The sequence below is a fragment of the Polychytrium aggregatum genome (assembly GCF_025602895.1).
Source record: "Polychytrium aggregatum strain JEL109 chromosome Unknown BJ171scaffold_3, whole genome shotgun sequence".
NCBI lineage: Eukaryota > Fungi > Chytridiomycota > Chytridiomycetes > Polychytriales > Polychytrium > Polychytrium aggregatum.
The window spans coordinates 170,995-186,481 of NW_026516205.1; the positions used below are offsets into that span (position 1 = coordinate 170,995).

At 59.6% G+C, this 15,487-nt stretch overlaps 5 protein-coding genes across 5 annotated transcripts; 2 read left to right on the top strand and 3 right to left on the bottom strand.

Annotated features, from left to right (window-relative positions):
* Positions 1-34: 34 nt before the first annotated feature.
* BJ171DRAFT_487453 (KRI1-like family C-terminal-domain-containing protein) lies at positions 35-3,562 on the bottom strand. The gene is made up of 9 exons (XM_053109292.1): positions 3,322-3,562; positions 2,933-3,109; positions 2,509-2,711; positions 1,966-2,321; positions 1,489-1,807; positions 1,090-1,363; positions 890-993; positions 441-789; positions 35-272 (listed from the first exon to the last, which is right to left on the bottom strand). The coding sequence occupies exons 1-9, from the start codon at positions 3,419-3,421 to the stop codon at positions 130-132; spliced, it is 2,025 nt and encodes a 674-aa protein (XP_052970907.1). The 5' UTR covers positions 3,422-3,562; the 3' UTR covers positions 35-129.
* Positions 3,563-3,846: 284 nt separating this feature from the next.
* Positions 3,847-5,179, bottom strand: BJ171DRAFT_454523 (PUA-like domain-containing protein; the record flags this gene model as incomplete). The annotated part of the gene is made up of 2 exons (XM_053108255.1): positions 3,847-4,198; positions 4,382-5,179. 2 exons carry the CDS (start codon positions 5,177-5,179, stop codon positions 3,944-3,946), a joined length of 1,053 nt encoding a protein of 350 aa, XP_052970908.1. The 3' UTR covers positions 3,847-3,943.
* Positions 5,180-6,895: 1,716 nt separating this feature from the next.
* On the bottom strand, positions 6,896-7,353 carry BJ171DRAFT_577180 (thioredoxin-like protein; the record flags this gene model as incomplete). The annotated part of the gene is made up of 2 exons (XM_053113791.1): positions 6,896-7,038; positions 7,209-7,353. 2 exons carry the CDS (start codon positions 7,351-7,353, stop codon positions 6,896-6,898), a joined length of 288 nt encoding a protein of 95 aa, XP_052970909.1.
* Positions 7,354-8,042: 689 nt separating this feature from the next.
* Positions 8,043-12,904, top strand: BJ171DRAFT_595289 (phosphoribosylglycinamide synthetase). The gene is made up of 12 exons (XM_053114586.1): positions 8,043-8,434; positions 8,699-8,796; positions 9,008-9,074; positions 9,195-9,304; positions 9,522-9,693; positions 9,844-9,971; positions 10,211-10,328; positions 10,435-10,586; positions 10,796-11,118; positions 11,349-11,614; positions 11,725-12,357; positions 12,491-12,904. The coding sequence occupies exons 1-12, from the start codon at positions 8,329-8,331 to the stop codon at positions 12,679-12,681; spliced, it is 2,364 nt and encodes a 787-aa protein (XP_052970910.1). The 5' UTR covers positions 8,043-8,328; the 3' UTR covers positions 12,682-12,904.
* An 88-nt stretch (positions 12,905-12,992) lies between these two features.
* On the top strand, positions 12,993-13,915 carry BJ171DRAFT_471188 (uncharacterized protein; the record flags this gene model as incomplete). The annotated part of the gene is made up of 2 exons (XM_053108596.1): positions 12,993-13,338; positions 13,458-13,915. 2 exons carry the CDS (start codon positions 12,993-12,995, stop codon positions 13,913-13,915), a joined length of 804 nt encoding a protein of 267 aa, XP_052970911.1.
* Positions 13,916-15,487: the final 1,572 nt, after the last annotated feature.

Below are 15,487 nucleotides of genomic sequence, written 5' to 3' on the forward strand. Positions count from 1 at the left end.
GAAGCCGAACGCACCAGCTCCGCATCTGGTGCCTTGCATCTCATGCCCAGGCGGCGGTACGATGCGCACCGCACTCACAGAGGACTGGGGCGAGGAGTAATGTGTATTTGGAGGCTGCGCTGCCGAGCCTCACTTCTTTTTGCTCATCGAATACGACGCCAGTCGGCTGGCGCTCAGCGCAGACTGGGCCGAAGCCTCCTCGGTCTTGGTCTTTTTCGAGCTCTTGGAGGGGCCTTCGGACGACACACCAGCTTTGCGCTTCGGTGCGTCCGCTGCGGGAGAGAATCAATCAAGTCAGATCCGGTCCAGTCAGGCCATATCCGGTCAGGCCATATCCGATCGGGTCATATCAGGTTCGCCCAGATACAAGCGTGCAAGATTACGACGAGGAGCGCGGGAGCAAGTCGCAGTCGACAGCCCTGCAGTTCGAGACCACCCACCTTTCCGCCGCTTCTTCTTTGTGTCGTCCTCGCTGGCTCTCTTGCCGCCATGGCGGTCTCGCTCCTCTTGCTGCTGCTTGAGCAGCCCACGGAAGTCTTTGCTGATGCTGGAGTCGTCCAGCTTCTCGTGGAGGCTTTGGCGGAACTCTCGCAGGATCTTCTTGCGGGTCTTTTGGAACTTTTGCTTGTCCCGGCTTTGTCGATCGTGTCCGCGGAAGGGCGCCAGCTTCTTCAGCGAAACAACCTTGTTGAGGTCCGCATCGTCCGCAAGCAGGATCTCGACGCCAGAGAGCCCGTAGGTCTCGGGCTCCACCTGGGTGTACTTGAAGCGAGTAGGCTGGTCGCCGACCTGCAAGTCGTCCACCAAGGGGTGAGTTGGTAACCCACACGAGAGACAAGTGCGGATCTGGTCTTCCAATGCAGGGCTTTGCACGACATTGAGTGCCCACCATGTCTTCATAGTCCAGGTTGTAGTATTCCTCCAGATATTTGCCAAGCGACATCTCGCCATCCTTGTCGCTGCCTTTGGCGCCCTTCTTGGTCTCCTTTTTGTCTGAGAAGGCCAGCGCAAGTTAGCTATGGGCAGATCGGACCAGATTCGGGGCTGTTGCCACACAAACATGCTGTTCCTCGGCAAGTCGTCGCATACCCTTCTTCTTGGTCTTGAGCTGCCCAAACTTGTCTCCGCCAGGCAGGTAATCTGCATCCATGATAAAGTCGTCGTCCTCATATCCGGTCGTCTGATCATAGCCTTCATCCCACTGGTCTGCATCTTCCGCGACATCAGCGCCATCATGTTGATCATCGTCGTTATCATCGTCGTCAACGCTGATGTCCTTGGGCTTGACCTTGCCGCTGACATCCTCCAGGTCGACATCGAGATCAGACAGGTCGTCCTCAAACACTGGCTTCTTCTTGGAATCCTGTCGGGAGATAGTGCCGATCGATTGCACAAAGGCATCAGCTTAAAAGTCGTGGATGGCACACGAAAGCGTCGCGCCCCGAGAACAACCGGTGTCCAAAGTGCCGACACCAGCGCAGCCGTTACCTCCTCGGTCGCAAAGTATTCATCGTTGAAGGTCTCGGCCATCTTTTTGTCGAAGGCATCGGGATCAAAGTCGCCCTCAAGATCGACTTCGCCAAAGGCAAGCGAATTGCCTGCACCCGAGATTTCCTGGATCTTCTTCAGCTTCTGGCGAATCTCTTCCATCTTGAGGTTCTTGAGACGCTTCAGCTCCTCTGCCTTCCGGAGCTTTTCTTCCTCGCGGCGAAGGGCTTTCGAGGTGCGCTGCTCCTTGCGCTTGGTGTCCTTGCGACGAAGACTGTCTTGAATGTCTCTGGAGTGGGTAACAAGTTCTGATGCCCCACTGCTCGGTTGAGAGAGTTTTGCATCGAGTGAGATGGCGGTGTGGTGGCATTATCGACATACTCGCGGCCCGATGGTTTATGGCCGACCCGATCCGCATCCCCGCATCCCTGCATCCCTGCAGAGGCGCCACATTCGCGGCCAGCAGCGACAGCTTACGTTTCTTCGAATCTGAAGTTGTGTTTGACCTCGAACCGCTCTGCGGCATCGACGGCCTCCTCGTCTTCATCCAGATCCTCTTCGTTTACAATCTCGCCATAGGAGGGGATCTTGTCCTGGTCTTTGTCTACCCAGCCGCGCTTGAGGACATAGTCCAGGAGGAAGGCCTCGTCGGGATCCGAGGGTTTCTCGATATACGATCGCCACTCTTTGAGTCCCTGGGCGCTGTCGTTAGCCATGCTCTCGAGCAGGAATTGGCGGTAGTCCTCTTCGTCCTTTGCCCTTTCCTCCTCGGTGCGTTCCCGCAGGGTGAAGAAGCCATCGTCTTCATCCGAATCGACCTGTCGCCCTGCGTCCTGGAGGGTCATGAGTGGCGCAACCGCAAAATGCCGCAGGAGATGAGTCGGGTTGCAAGGCCAGATGCCGACGTGCGAGTCAAGGTGATATGTGGCAGTGGGGAGGAGCTGTATCCTTGGGCGGCCTCATCCCCCAGCATCCTCAAACTGGCCGAATATCAGTGGTGCAGCAAGGGCGCTCCCCCACCTTAAAAGCCTTCATCAGATGTGCCTGCTCTTCGGCATGTGTCATGGTCGGGTCGGAGGCATCGTTGTCGTCGTTGTCGTCGGATCCCGCGTCGCCCTCCAAAAGTCGCTGGCGATGATAGTCCTTGAGCTTGACTGGCTTGGACTTTTTCATCTCCTTTTGTTTTTCCTCCCATTTCTGCTTTGCTTCGGCAAGCTTCTCCTCTGCACGGACGATCGTTGTACGTAAGGAGCCGAGACGCCGTTCCAACGGTCCATAAGCGCCAAGCAGTCCGCGCTGCCATCCTCTTCCTGATTCTCGCCTTTAGACTTGCCAGATGCTTGTCTATACTCGTTGGTATCGGAGCATTCCCCTCCCAGTCCGACCAGCACCATGCGCTGCTCAAATTGCAGATACGCCTCCCCCCCCCTCACGCGGCACTCACCGCTAAAGAGGGCTGTTTTGGGGTCGTAGATCTGTGGATCCTTCTCCCGAATAAGCTGGATGGTCTTCATGATTTGGGCATCGACGGCCGGCGTAACCAGTTCGCCGTGCTCGTCCTCCTCCTCAGACATGGATTCATTTTGGGAGTCGTATTCGTCGTCATTGTACTGCGCCTTCACTGCATCGATTTCGCCGCATGAAGAGGCGCATCAATAGCAGAAGAGCAGAGCAGAGTCAGTGACACTTCACCGACTCGGTAACATGCCTGTGCACTCGGCAAGAGTGTGTCGCCCCGCCAGAGTGTGATTCCTGAGCGAGCCCTTTTCTCGCACAGGCTCTATCTCTCTTCCGGTTTGGGTGTGCACCGATCGGAACTGTGGCTGCACTTACGGCTGCTCAACTCCTCCTTCTTTTTGCGCTGCTCGAAACGCTGGGCATAGCTTTCGTTGATCTTGAGCTCGATGTTCCCGTCGTCGTCGTCGTTGAACATGGCTTTGTGGAGGAGTGGGGAAGCGAATGCGGCTCGATTTGATGCGATATGGTACGAATGTGGTGCTGCGCGATGCTATGCGATGCGATGGTGTGCTCGCTTGGTATGATGCGTGAGCGGGCCGTGGTCAGAGATGTGACTGTGATGGGTTGCTGACGCTGCTGTCGTTGGCGTGGTGTCGGGCAAAGGGTTCCGAGGCGCGAACCAACAATAAAAAAAAGCGCAGCAATTACGTAATCGATCAAGTTCTGGCCGAACAGTATGGGATGGCGAGTGCACAGCGCTGAATGCATGAACACACCACCGATACATGGCAGTGGATACATGGCTGTGAGTGCACAGCGTGCGCATCTGACCGAGCGGTGCGGGGCCGCTGCCCCATCGCCGATGTCGGCTGGCACTCTGGCGCTCGAGACTGGGCTGACTCGTTTCGTAAACGCTGATATATTTCTCCAAAAAGAACAATAGAGAGAACAAAGTTGCCAACGGGATATTGGCCAAGATATCATCGTCTTGGCCTTCCTAAGAACACTCCTCGACAACCAGGTACTTTTCGAGCCAGGTCGAGACGGCCTCGAGTCGCTTCTGTGAACTTGTGATCGGCAGGATGGAGTACTTTTCATAGACATCCATGGGAATAACGTTGGCTAGCCAAAACGACAGCATGCCGACGTCGTTCGGACACGGCCCGTGCAGCCGCTCAAAGTGCCGCCGTTGGTTGCATTCCATCGAGCGCAGCCGGCGCTCGACATAGGCTTTGGCCCGCGAGATGGTGCACTGCATGCGGGTGCGCCGGCCGAGGGCGGGATCGCTCTCGGACGACGACATGGGATCGGAGGGGTTCAAGGGCTTGCAAATGAGGCGAGACTTGGAGCACGGCCAGTTGGAGGCCCGCAGCGTGGCCTTGAATAGGGCCGAGACAGGACACTCGAAAAAGTCGCTGCAGCTGCTCTTGGAAACAAGCTGCTTGCTCTGGGACGACGGCTCGGCATCGTTGTTGTCCAAATCGTCGTCGTCCTCGTCCTCGGTGATGTCGTCGACACGCTCGATGACGGCGCGGCAGTATCCGTCCTCGCACGACAGCTCCTCGACGACCCGGAAGCGATGGCTGCCAACGGCCTCGACAATGTAGAGGGGCAGGGCATTTTCCTGTTGGTACTGCGGATCGGATGGGTAGACGGGTTGGTAGTTGCGAATCTTCAGCAGGGTGCCGAACTCGGAATAGTTGCGGTCCGAGGCGCAGCGGCGATTGCGGATGGGCAGACACATGCCAAAGATGCCATCCTTGCCGATGCAGCTCTGGATCATTTTGCGGTATCGCTCTTCAAAGATGCGCATGAAGCACGGGATTCCAGGCAAAGCCAGACTGCCGACAAAGATGGGAACGACCAGGCGGCGGTCTGGGAGCTCCTGGTTGCTGGTGAGGGACCGCATCTCAATCGTCTTGGAAAAGAAGGACTCGAGAATGCGGGTCAGGATGCGATTGGGGTGCCGCCCCTGCATGCATCCGTAACTGGGCAGGGACTGCCGGCAGCAGGGGCACGAGGGCTTGACCTCGACGGCCCGGAGCAAGCACGGCCGGCACCAGGTGTGCCCGCAGGGCGTGGTTATGGGTTGGTATAGAGTGTTGAAGCACAGAGTGCACTCGATGTCGATGTCAGAAACAGGGCGCTTGCAATCGTTCCAGACCGGCGCAGATGAGCATGAGGTCGAGGAGGTCGAGGAGGTCGAGCAGGTCGAGGACGATGAGGAGGTCATGGGCAACTTCTGGACGGTGATGGAAGGACACACATACGGGGCGATGGAAAGGATCGGGATCTTGCGAGCGAGAGCCTCGAACTTGTTGTTCCCGGGGTTGAGCTGAGTGGCCATGAGGACATCGGAGGCAGCAAGACTAAAGTGGCCGACGATGGCCCTTGCGGAGCCGCGGGCCAGATAGGCGGCCTGCAGCGAGGGGGCGAGACGCACGGCCTTGTCAAAGTGAGTCTCGATCACCCGCTCGATGGTGTGCTGCAGCGGCGGGAGGATCTTGGAGCAGGGATCGAACGAGATGACAAAGGGCGACAGGTTTCTGGCATCGGACCAAAGGGGGCGGCTGGATACGAGATCGGTGTCAGCCTCGGAGGCGAACCCAATCTTGGAGAGCTCAGCCAAGCCCGTGAGGATGCATCGCTGGGCTTCGACAACACTCGGGAACATGCGCTCCTGATAGGCGGCGACGAGGCAGTCGGTCTTGTAGATGCGCAAGAGGTGGCGCTTCCGACACTGTTCGACGGGGCATTGCTGGTAGGATATCGGGAAGACGAGGGTCGAGTCGGCGGCGGCATCGGGCACAAGGCAGCCAAGGTCGTCCGAGATGCTGTAGCGAAGAGCGACCTTGGATGATAATTCAAAGCATGATTTGCATACGGTGTATCCGCAAGGGAGGGTGACGGGGCCCAGAAGAAATTCTCCACACACGGCACAGGAAAAGTATGTGATCAGGTCCAATGACATGGACAAATCCGACGGACGACAGCGATTCTACGGAGGGAGGGAGGGCGGCTGGCGGACTGATGGGGCAGTCGGGCCAGGACAGGAATTGGTGAAGAGGGAGACGCTTGAGAGATGACTGGGACTTGAATGGGAGGAGTGCAGCGACGGGTGCCAACAGGCTGTGGGAGAAGCAATGAGGGTGGCCAAGCCAGGAAGCGGATGGCGGATGAGGCAATGCACAGAGACAGACTTGAGACAGCAGAGGAGGCGAGGCTGAGGGGGATGAGAGGATTCAAGGAAGCAACGACAGAGTGTCGAATGGAATCGAAGCAGGCTATAAGAAGGTATGGAACTCAGGAGACATCGGGGCTGACGAGGCCGATGATGGAGAAGTGGATGGACGATGGCGGATGCGGCCTTGGAGGATGTGCGGCGGCGACGGCCGGGAGGAAAACTGAGCGTTTGTTGTGGCGAGAGATGCTGATGCAGGGGCAAGGACGCAGACAGGGTTGCAGCAGCCAGTTCTTGCGGCGCTGGCGTTGGGCCGATCTAAATATACAATTCGGCTGGCCACCCGAGCGACAAACAGGCGGGATTTGTAACTGGTTTTGCTGGCTGATTTCGAAGGGACTGGCGGCCGGCAAATCGCTGACGAGACGGGCCGATTACTAATGTTTGCGCCGACACACAGACACTGCGCGCTGCTGCTGTGTTCGCGCGGCGGCGACTTTTTTTTTTTCTCCTTCGGGCATATCACACCGCTGGGCCGTGATTTCTCATGCGATGGCCTCGTATGCGATGGCCTCGTACGCGATGGCCTCGTACGCGGCGGTGCGCATTTCTCCCGCTCTGACGAAGCTGTCCTCGCCGACTCAGAGGCGCTGAATTGCATCGCCGCCTTCTGACATCCTGCATCTTGTATTGAGCATGCAAGCCTCTGTCCGAGGCTGGCGGGAGAGAAGCCAGACCATCGCCTCGCTCTGGATATCGCGAGCGCCATCATTCAAAGAAGCTCTTGTCCTTTGCGAGATGCTCTTCGACATCGCCGTCGTCTCCAAAGTGCTTGCCCTTGACCCAAACGTTCGGCACGCCCTTGAGGCCGGTGAGCTGCTCGAGGTAGGCTTGGATATCAGGCCCGTTGGCTACGACCGGCCCAACAATGCGAATTGCATCCCGACGGGCAACCGGAAAATGGAAGACATTGCTTTCTAGTCAGTGGAAGGCACAGGACAGGATGCGGTGGTGCTATTGTCCGTTGCTGCTGGTCGAAGCTCGCCAATCTCTTACTCCCAGGCCTCGCTTCATCACTCACACATCGTGTCCAACTCAACAGCATGGAACTTGACGCCTGCGGCGCTGAGCAGCTGCTTGGCCTTCTTGCAGTACGGGCAGTAGCTCTTGCTGAACACCACGACCTTGTGGGCCTCGACGGTAGACTTGACAAATGCCTCGGCCATCTTTTCAGTGAAACGAGATGCGATTCGTCTGCTGCTCGCTCGGTCTTGGATGAGGAAGGATGGCGCTTTAACTGACGAGGGCGGGGCGTTACGTTTATATCGCCGATTGAGGGTGCGGGATCAGGGTCCGACATCATTGTTGCAGCGTCGATTGCTCCCCCCCCCCACCGACCGATGCGAATCCGGACTGGCAGTGGTTCAATGTAGCCGATCGCTATCATTACGCATTGCAGTGTCTGGCGACGCTGTAGCAGGCACTGCACGGATCATTGCCGCTGCCAATCTCGCAGGGAACAGAGCGCTTGGGTCTGCCTCCGAGTGCGTCACAAGTGCCGGAGTGATGCGCTTGAACGGCCGGTGTGCACACTTGTTCAATGTGTCTCGCTCGGCCTGCTCGATGCAGCCGTCCCAGCAACTCCATCGGCCGGGTCAGAGATGGCTGCCCTCGTCCCGTTGACTTGCAGCGATGCAGCGACGAGACTCGCAGCGCAGCCAGCACCGACACACCCGGCCGCGAGGCTCCTCGGGATGACTCAGGCAGCGATAGCGACCGCCATGAGCTTCCGACAAAGCAGCCGCCCTCGTTGATGCGACGACAGCATCCCGCAATTGGCTGGATTTGCGCACTCATGGAGACCTCATGAGCCGCCATGGCGCTCCCCCAGGCACCAGGCTGGCCTTGTCACAGCAGCTCAGGCCCGGTGGGCCAAGTGCCGCCCGGCTGCGCGACTGGCTGGAAATGGGCTGCTGGCCAGCTGTGGCCGGCTCCTCCCACGCACCGTGGCCAGCCAGCTGCTGGCTCCCCTGTTACACTGGTTTTTTTTGCCCGGGCCGCGAAAAATCCCCGCCGGAGATAGCAATGGCAACCGCAACCGCAAGCGCTGTTAAAGCGACCCGCACATCCGACTTCTCTGGAGCACCGCCATCTCCCTCGCCCCACTCGCACCTCCAGCTGCACCTCCACCTGCACCCAAGATGGCCCTCTACAACATCCTCGTTGTCGGATCCGGCGGCAGAGAACATGCCCTGGCCTGGGCCTTCGCTAAGAGCCCCAAGGTCAACAAGATTTTCGTCGCACCAGGTATGTTCCGACCGACGGTGCTCATGCCCTGCCCGGTGCATCGGCGTGCCGAGGGGTCTGTGCATTGACGGCGCTGTGGCCAACAGCTCGGTTGCCATGGCACAGCGTCTTCATGTGCAGATGCACGGCCTGGTTGCATGAAGGCCGATGCGATATTGCGATCGCGTGGCTGGCCCAGTATCATGAGCACCGTGCTCTGTCGGCTATTCACCGAGCAGTGGGACGGCGATGTGTGTTCTCAGCTCTCGGCCTGGCTTTCCACAGGCAACGGCGGAACGGCCACCGGCAGCTCCAAGGTTGTCAACGTTGCGATCGACTCGGGAGACTTTGAGAAGCTGAAGGCTTTTGCTGTCGAGAACCAGGTGGGGGCTTGGGCGGGTGCCGTGGGCTGACCAATGCTGCCGATGGGATAGCGTCGATGAAATGCCTGCATCCAGCGCATTATGCCAGCCGCAGTGGAGCCGCCGATGCTCAGTGCGAGCAGCATCCGACATCCAGCATCCAGCAGGCCGACCAACTGACTCTACTCGACCGGCTCTGTATTGCTTGCCTTCCCTCTGGTTTCTTCTGAAGGTCCGATTGGTTGTTCCCGGTCCTGAGCAGCCCTTGGTCGATGGCATCGCCGATGCTTTCAAGAAGGGTAGGCATCGCAGACCGTTGTGTCGTGATTATCGGAGCTAATCTCCCGCCAAGCAACATTGCTGATCTGCAATCCGTTCGTCAATTCCCCCTCTCGTCCTCGTCGTCGGCGTGTCGTCAGTCGGCATCCCCTGTTTTGGTCCCTCGCAGGCCGCTGCCCGCATCGAGGGATCCAAGGCCTTCTCGAAGGACTTTATGAAGCGCCACAACATCCCCACCGCCCGATACCAAGTAAGCCGTCCATCGATAACCGCGCGGGACTTGGCCGCACCCTCAGCCCGGCACTCTCCGCTGTATCTGTCTCTTGTAGCTGCCCTGCCCACGCCTATGATTTGCATCTGGCGCTTTCGATCAAGTGCTCGCCTCGGCTGCTTACTCAACATCTCTGACTCGGGCTCGTGTTTCTTTGAAATCTGTATTCTCATGAACGCTTGGACACCATAACCAGAACTTCACCGACTTTGAGAAGGCCAAAGCTTACATCGAGAGCCTTCCCTACTCTGTCGTCATCAAAGCCTCGGGTCTGGCCGCCGGCAAGGGTGTTCTGATTCCCGAGTCCAAGGAAGAAGCCATCGCCGGCCTCAAGTCCATCATGCTGGACCATACCTTTGGCTCTGCTGGTATGTGAGAAACAGCGTGGTTGTGTTCGCCCCCACGGAATGTTTGGCTTGGCCAGCCACATTCTGCATTTGCATCGCCGTGTGGTAGATGTCTTGCTTTAGTATTCCAAGAATGCTTCGCTTACTGACGCACCGACACTGCGGACACAGGCAACGAGGTTGTTGTTGAAGAGCGCATGGAAGGCGAGGAGGCCAGCATCCTGGCCATCACCGACGGATACACCATCGTCACCCTCCCCGCTGCCCAAGATCACAAGCGTATCAACGACGGCGATCAGGTCAGGACATGTGCAAGCATGCGCTTCGTAGAGAGCTGGTCGCTCTGATTTGAAACGACTCTGCACGCTTTGAAATGGGGGGGGTGATTCATGGCCTACACGCCATCGGTCGCATCTTGGCGGCAGCATGCAATGCGTCATCCGTGGGCCGCTGCAGGCTGGCATGGCGCCACCGGCAATCAAGGGGAAGCCAGAGATTCACATTGACTGACTGGGTCTCGAAATCGTACACCGAGCAGGGTCTGAATACTGGTGGCATGGGTGCCTATGCTCCCGCCCCCGTCGTCACCAAGAGCCTGATGCAGGATATCCGCCGCACGATTCTCCAGCCCTCTATTGACGGCATGCGCCGTGAAGGTGCGCCCATATCCCAGCTTTGCAAAGTGCGTGCCCGAGGGTCATGCGCTGCCGCTGCAGAGAGCGTAGCTGCGACTCGCTGACCGCAATCAATGCTCGCCAATAGGTTTCCCCTTTGTCGGTGTCCTGTTTGCTGGCCTGATGATTACCGCCAGCGGCCCCAAGGTCATCGAGTTCAACTGCCGATTCGGCGATCCCGAGGTCCAGACGGTGCTGCCTCTGCTTGAGGAGCGCTGTGATCTGGCCGAGCTGCTGCTTGTAAGTGAATGGAGAGGACCAATGCGGATGCAGCTGCAACGAGTGCTTGTGGATTGCTTATTGGATGGTCCGGCCGACACCGATGCGGCTCTGGTCAATCCTGGACCCAAGCCACCTCTGGCCATCAGGGCATGGCTCGCCGTTAGTGTGTGTGATGCTATGCATCGGTGTTGCTGACCACTGTCTCCATTTCACCAATGCCAACCCAGGCTGCCTCGGAGGGTCGCTTGGACTCTGTTCCTCTGTTCCTCAGCGAACGGCATGCCTGCACCGTAGTCGTTGCCGCTGGCGGATACCCCAATGCTTACGCCAAGGGCAAGCCCATCACTGTCCACCAGAGCACCACCCCGGACGTTTCGGTCTTCCACGCCGGTACGGCGATCTCGAACGGCCAGCTGGTCACTGCCGGTGGCCGCGTCATTGCCGTCACCGCCGTGGCGGACACTCTGGAGAAGGCCATCCACCTTGCTCGCGAGAACGTCTCGCTGATTCAGTTTGAGCAGATGCACTACCGCCGGGATATCGGTCACAGGTGAGACAGTGGGAATGGCATGTGGCCTAGTCAGGACACAGGGGCACACATTGCGGCGCCCACAGACCGCGCACCACACATTTAGGCGCCAGACGATGGAGCAAATCGATGTGTGGAAGGGGTGAACAAGCCCAAAGACAATGACGCGACGCTGGGAGTCGCATATACGAAATCCCGCCGATGTGCGTGACGAACGAGCGAACGGCTGACGCCTGTATCGTGCTGCCCAGGGCTCTCTCGCGCTTGCTCAACAGCCAGGGCACCACCTACGCGGAGGCTGGCGTCAGCATCGACGCTGGCAACCTCCTCGTCGACAAGATCAAGCCTCTCGTCAAGTCCACCTCCCGCTCGGGTGCCGATGCCGTCATTGGCGGCTTTGGCGGCCTCTTTGACCTGAAGGCGGCCGGCTTCAGAGACCCGGTCCTGGTCTCGGGCACGGACGGTGTCGGAACCAAGCTCAAGATTGCCTTTGCTGTTGGCAAGCATGACACCATCGGTAAGTGGCCCCGGACTCGACCCAAAGGGACTCGGATGCATCTGTGCAATACGGCCGAGAGAAAGTTGACGTCCCTGACACCTCGCATCGGACGCGCTCCCTCCGCTCAGGCATCGACTGTGTTGCGATGAACGTCAACGATGTCGTTGTGCAGGGCGGTGAGCCTCTGTTTTTCCTGGACTACTATGCCTGTGGCAAGCTCGAGGTGGACACGGCCAGGGATGTTATTGCCGGTGTCGCTGCCGGATGTGCCGAGTCGGGCTGCGCCCTGGTCGGAGGCGAGACCTCGGAAATGCCTGGACTCTTGGAGGCCGGCGACTACGACATTGCTGGATTCGTTGTCGGTGCCGTCGAGCGCGATGCGGTTCTGCCCAAGCTCAGCGAGATGGTGGCGGGTGACGTCCTGCTGGGCCTCAAGTCGTCGGGCGTCCACTCGAACGGCTACTCGCTCGTCCGTCACATCATCGCCAAGGCCGGCCTGGACTACTTTTCGCCGTGCCCGTTTGCCCCCGAGAAGACGATTGGCGAGGTGCTGCTGACGCCCACGCGCATCTACGTGAAGCAGCTGCTGCCGTCGATCCGAAAGGGCCTGATCAAGGGCATGTCGCACATCACTGGCGGAGGCTTCATCGACAACATCCCTCGCAGTCTGCCCAAGCACCTTGGTGTCGTTGTCGATGCCTCCAAGTGGGTTTATCCTGAGGTCTTCAGGTGGCTGAAGCGCACTGGCAACGTTGCTGATGGTGAGTGCCCGCCGAGACCGACACCTGACGAGGGGACGACGATGCGATGACAGATGCATGATGGAATGGAATGGAATGGGATGGGATGGGATGCTAATCCGGTGTGCTCGTGCCATACTCCGCGTTTCTCCAGCCGAGATGGCTCGCACCTTCAACAACGGCATCGGCATGGTCCTCGTTGTTGCCAAGGACAAGGTCGAGCAGGTCCGCGCTCTCCTGGCCGAGGCCAACGAGCCTGTGATCGAGATGGGCGAGCTCGTCGAGAGAAGCTCCCTGAACGGCCACGAGGTCGTCGTCAAGAACACCGAGGCCGCCTGGAACTGAGTCCGGAACGAGCCTGTCCTCATGCTCCAAACGCCGCACCAAGATCGCAACCCATCCCATCTATCGCGTCCCTGCGCTGACCGCACATCCCGATGACGGGCTTCGAGCGGCTGTTGGACAGGAACTCCTCCAGCGTTACTTTGGAGCTCTGGTGTCCCCAGATGGCGCCGCTTGGGGTGCGCCATGTGACAGAACGCGCGAAATATAGACCCGCTGAATGCGATGGTTTGCCAGGGAGTGGGAGTGGGATGAATGGAACCGATGCGTCCGGCCTTGCAGAGCGAGCCGATGAACCGTGTGGTGCGCCGACGATGCCCGTCGCAGACAGAGATGCACGAGGAGTGGCTGTTGCCGTCATGCAAAAGACCACCACCACCCCCGCCGCAATCATGGTGACCCCCCATGCACAAGCATCGGCAAGGGGGTCGGCCAGGCAGGATGGTGCTGCGCGGCTGCGCATGCCCCAACGCGCCAGCCCGGCACGCAAAAGTCGCGCGCGGCTGTCGACCCGAGGCAGGACGCGCGACCGGGGCGGGACCCCGCAGAGGCACGGCGAGTGGCTGGGGCGCGGTGGCACGGACGCGCAGGGACGCGGACCGGGCACAAGGCCGCGGGCTGCCACGTGCGAGCGGAGCGGCCAGCGGCGGGCGCGGTGGCGTGAGACACTGTGATGTGGAGTGAAGTGTTGTTGTGCCAGCCAGACAACAGCAGTTGATGTCATGCCGCGTGGATCCCAAACAGCGACAATCGCCGCTGCGGCCGCCCTGGCGCCACAGAACTGGTGCAGCCGCGGCAGCCAATCCGCGCAGCGCTCGCCCGACGCGCCGGGCACTTGGTGCGCCTGGCGGCAGCGGCAGAAGAGCGGCTCCTGGCCCGGCCGTCTGCGATCCTGCCATCGGTTCTACGATCGGCTCTGCCATCAGGCCTGCCATCAGGCCTGCCATCAGAGTCCTGGCATGCGCTCGCACCTCGCCCTCTTCGCCGCGGCATTGTTGTCGATGCCGTTGATTTGCGTCGCTTTCCCACCGACGACCCCCACCGACGACCCCCACCGACCTCGCCAACAACCACGCACACGCCAGCGCACTGTTACCACGGCACGCAACAAGCAATACGCGGCCTGCCCGACACTGCCGCGTTCAACAGATATGCCTCCGCGCACGTTTTGTCGCCAGCCGTGTCGGCGCGTCGAGGCAGGGCCGCAAACAAAGCACCCGCCTCTGTGCGCGGATGACCGGCCTGCCATCCCGCCGGCCTTGGGCTGGCTGTCCGCAACCCGACCATCTCCAAGGCCATCGCGACAGGTCAAGAAAAAAAAATTGGCCTGGCCCTCGGCCATAAATACGGCCCCGCTCGCTCGCTTCCCCCGCTTACACCTCATTCGGATTCCCACCGATCTTCTGAACGCCGCCTCTTGCGCTCCGCACTGTACTATATCGCACGCCTTGTATACTCTGTTCTTCCAGTGTACATACTTGATCGCCATGTCTGCCTACTCCAAGGTTCCTGAAGCTGCCACCATGCATCCTCGCCAGTCTGCCCCTCTTTCTTTCGGTAAGGGCGGTTGTGCTGCTTTCGGGAGGGAGGGAGGGAGGAGGTCATTGATCGGTCTGCCTCGGTTGGCGACGTTCCTTCGTCACAGGCGCTCTCTCGCCCAAGCCGCACTGCTAACGCATTGTGTTCCACCCTTTCCATCCCATCTCCGGCTTATCTTCTCGCCCAGCAGCTTCCCCCTCGCTCTTCAACAAGATCACCATGAGCGCCGCCTTGGTCTTTGCCTGCCTCGCCTCCAGCGCCGCTGCTGCCACCGCCCCCACCAGCAACCTCGACAGCTGCATCCCTACCGGCGGCTACGACGCCACCATTGATTACTTCCCCCAGAAGGCCACCAACTTTGTCAGTGAGTATCGTGTCCGACTCGCGTGGCCGTCTGGTCCTGGTCTGGCTCTTGTCATGGCTGCTCGCTCTCTCCTTTTCCCTCTCATAGCCTGCAGCAGGCTTGCAGACCAGCGCCTGATCCCATTCTCTCCTCCTCGTCCATAGATGACGGCAAGCAGAACCTGGCTATCCAGTACAACAACAGCTACAAGGTCATCACCAACAAGCTCAGCAACCAGGTTATCGTCCTCTACCAGTGCGGAGCCCCCAAGCCCACCGTTGCCGGTGCCAACCTGACCCTGCCTGTTCCCATCAGCTCGGTCGCCATCGATGACACCACCGTCACCACCTTCCTCGAGCTTCTCGGCGAGCGCCCCGCCATCAAGTACTCGAGCAGTGCCGAGTACATCACCTCGCCCTGTCTCCAGGCCGAGCTCGCCTCGGGCTCCTTCCAGGCCACCTCCTCCCAGAACGCCACCCTCGCCGCCCAGGAGCTCAACTCGGTCAACGTTGCCTTTGAGTTCTCTACCGTCAACATGACCAACGCCGTCCTCTTCCCCGCCACCACCGACCCCGGAGCCGAGCACCGCCTCGAGTGGATCAACCTCGTTGGCGCTCTCTTCAACAAGGAGAACTCCTCCATGACCATCGGCCAGCAGATCCTCAACAACTACAACTGCATCTCCACCGCTGCCGTCGCCGCCGGTGCCTCGAACTCTCCCAAGGTCGTCTTTGCCACCTACAGCCCCGTCAGCTCCTTCAGCCCCAACGCCACCTGGACCATCAACGCCCCCCAGTACATTCTCGACTACATCACCAAGGCCGGCGCTACCCCCGTTGCCAACGCCTCCAAGACCTTCTACAACCCCTCGGACTTCCTTGCCGCCGTTGCCGATGCCGATATCTTTGTCGACCAGACCTCGCCCGT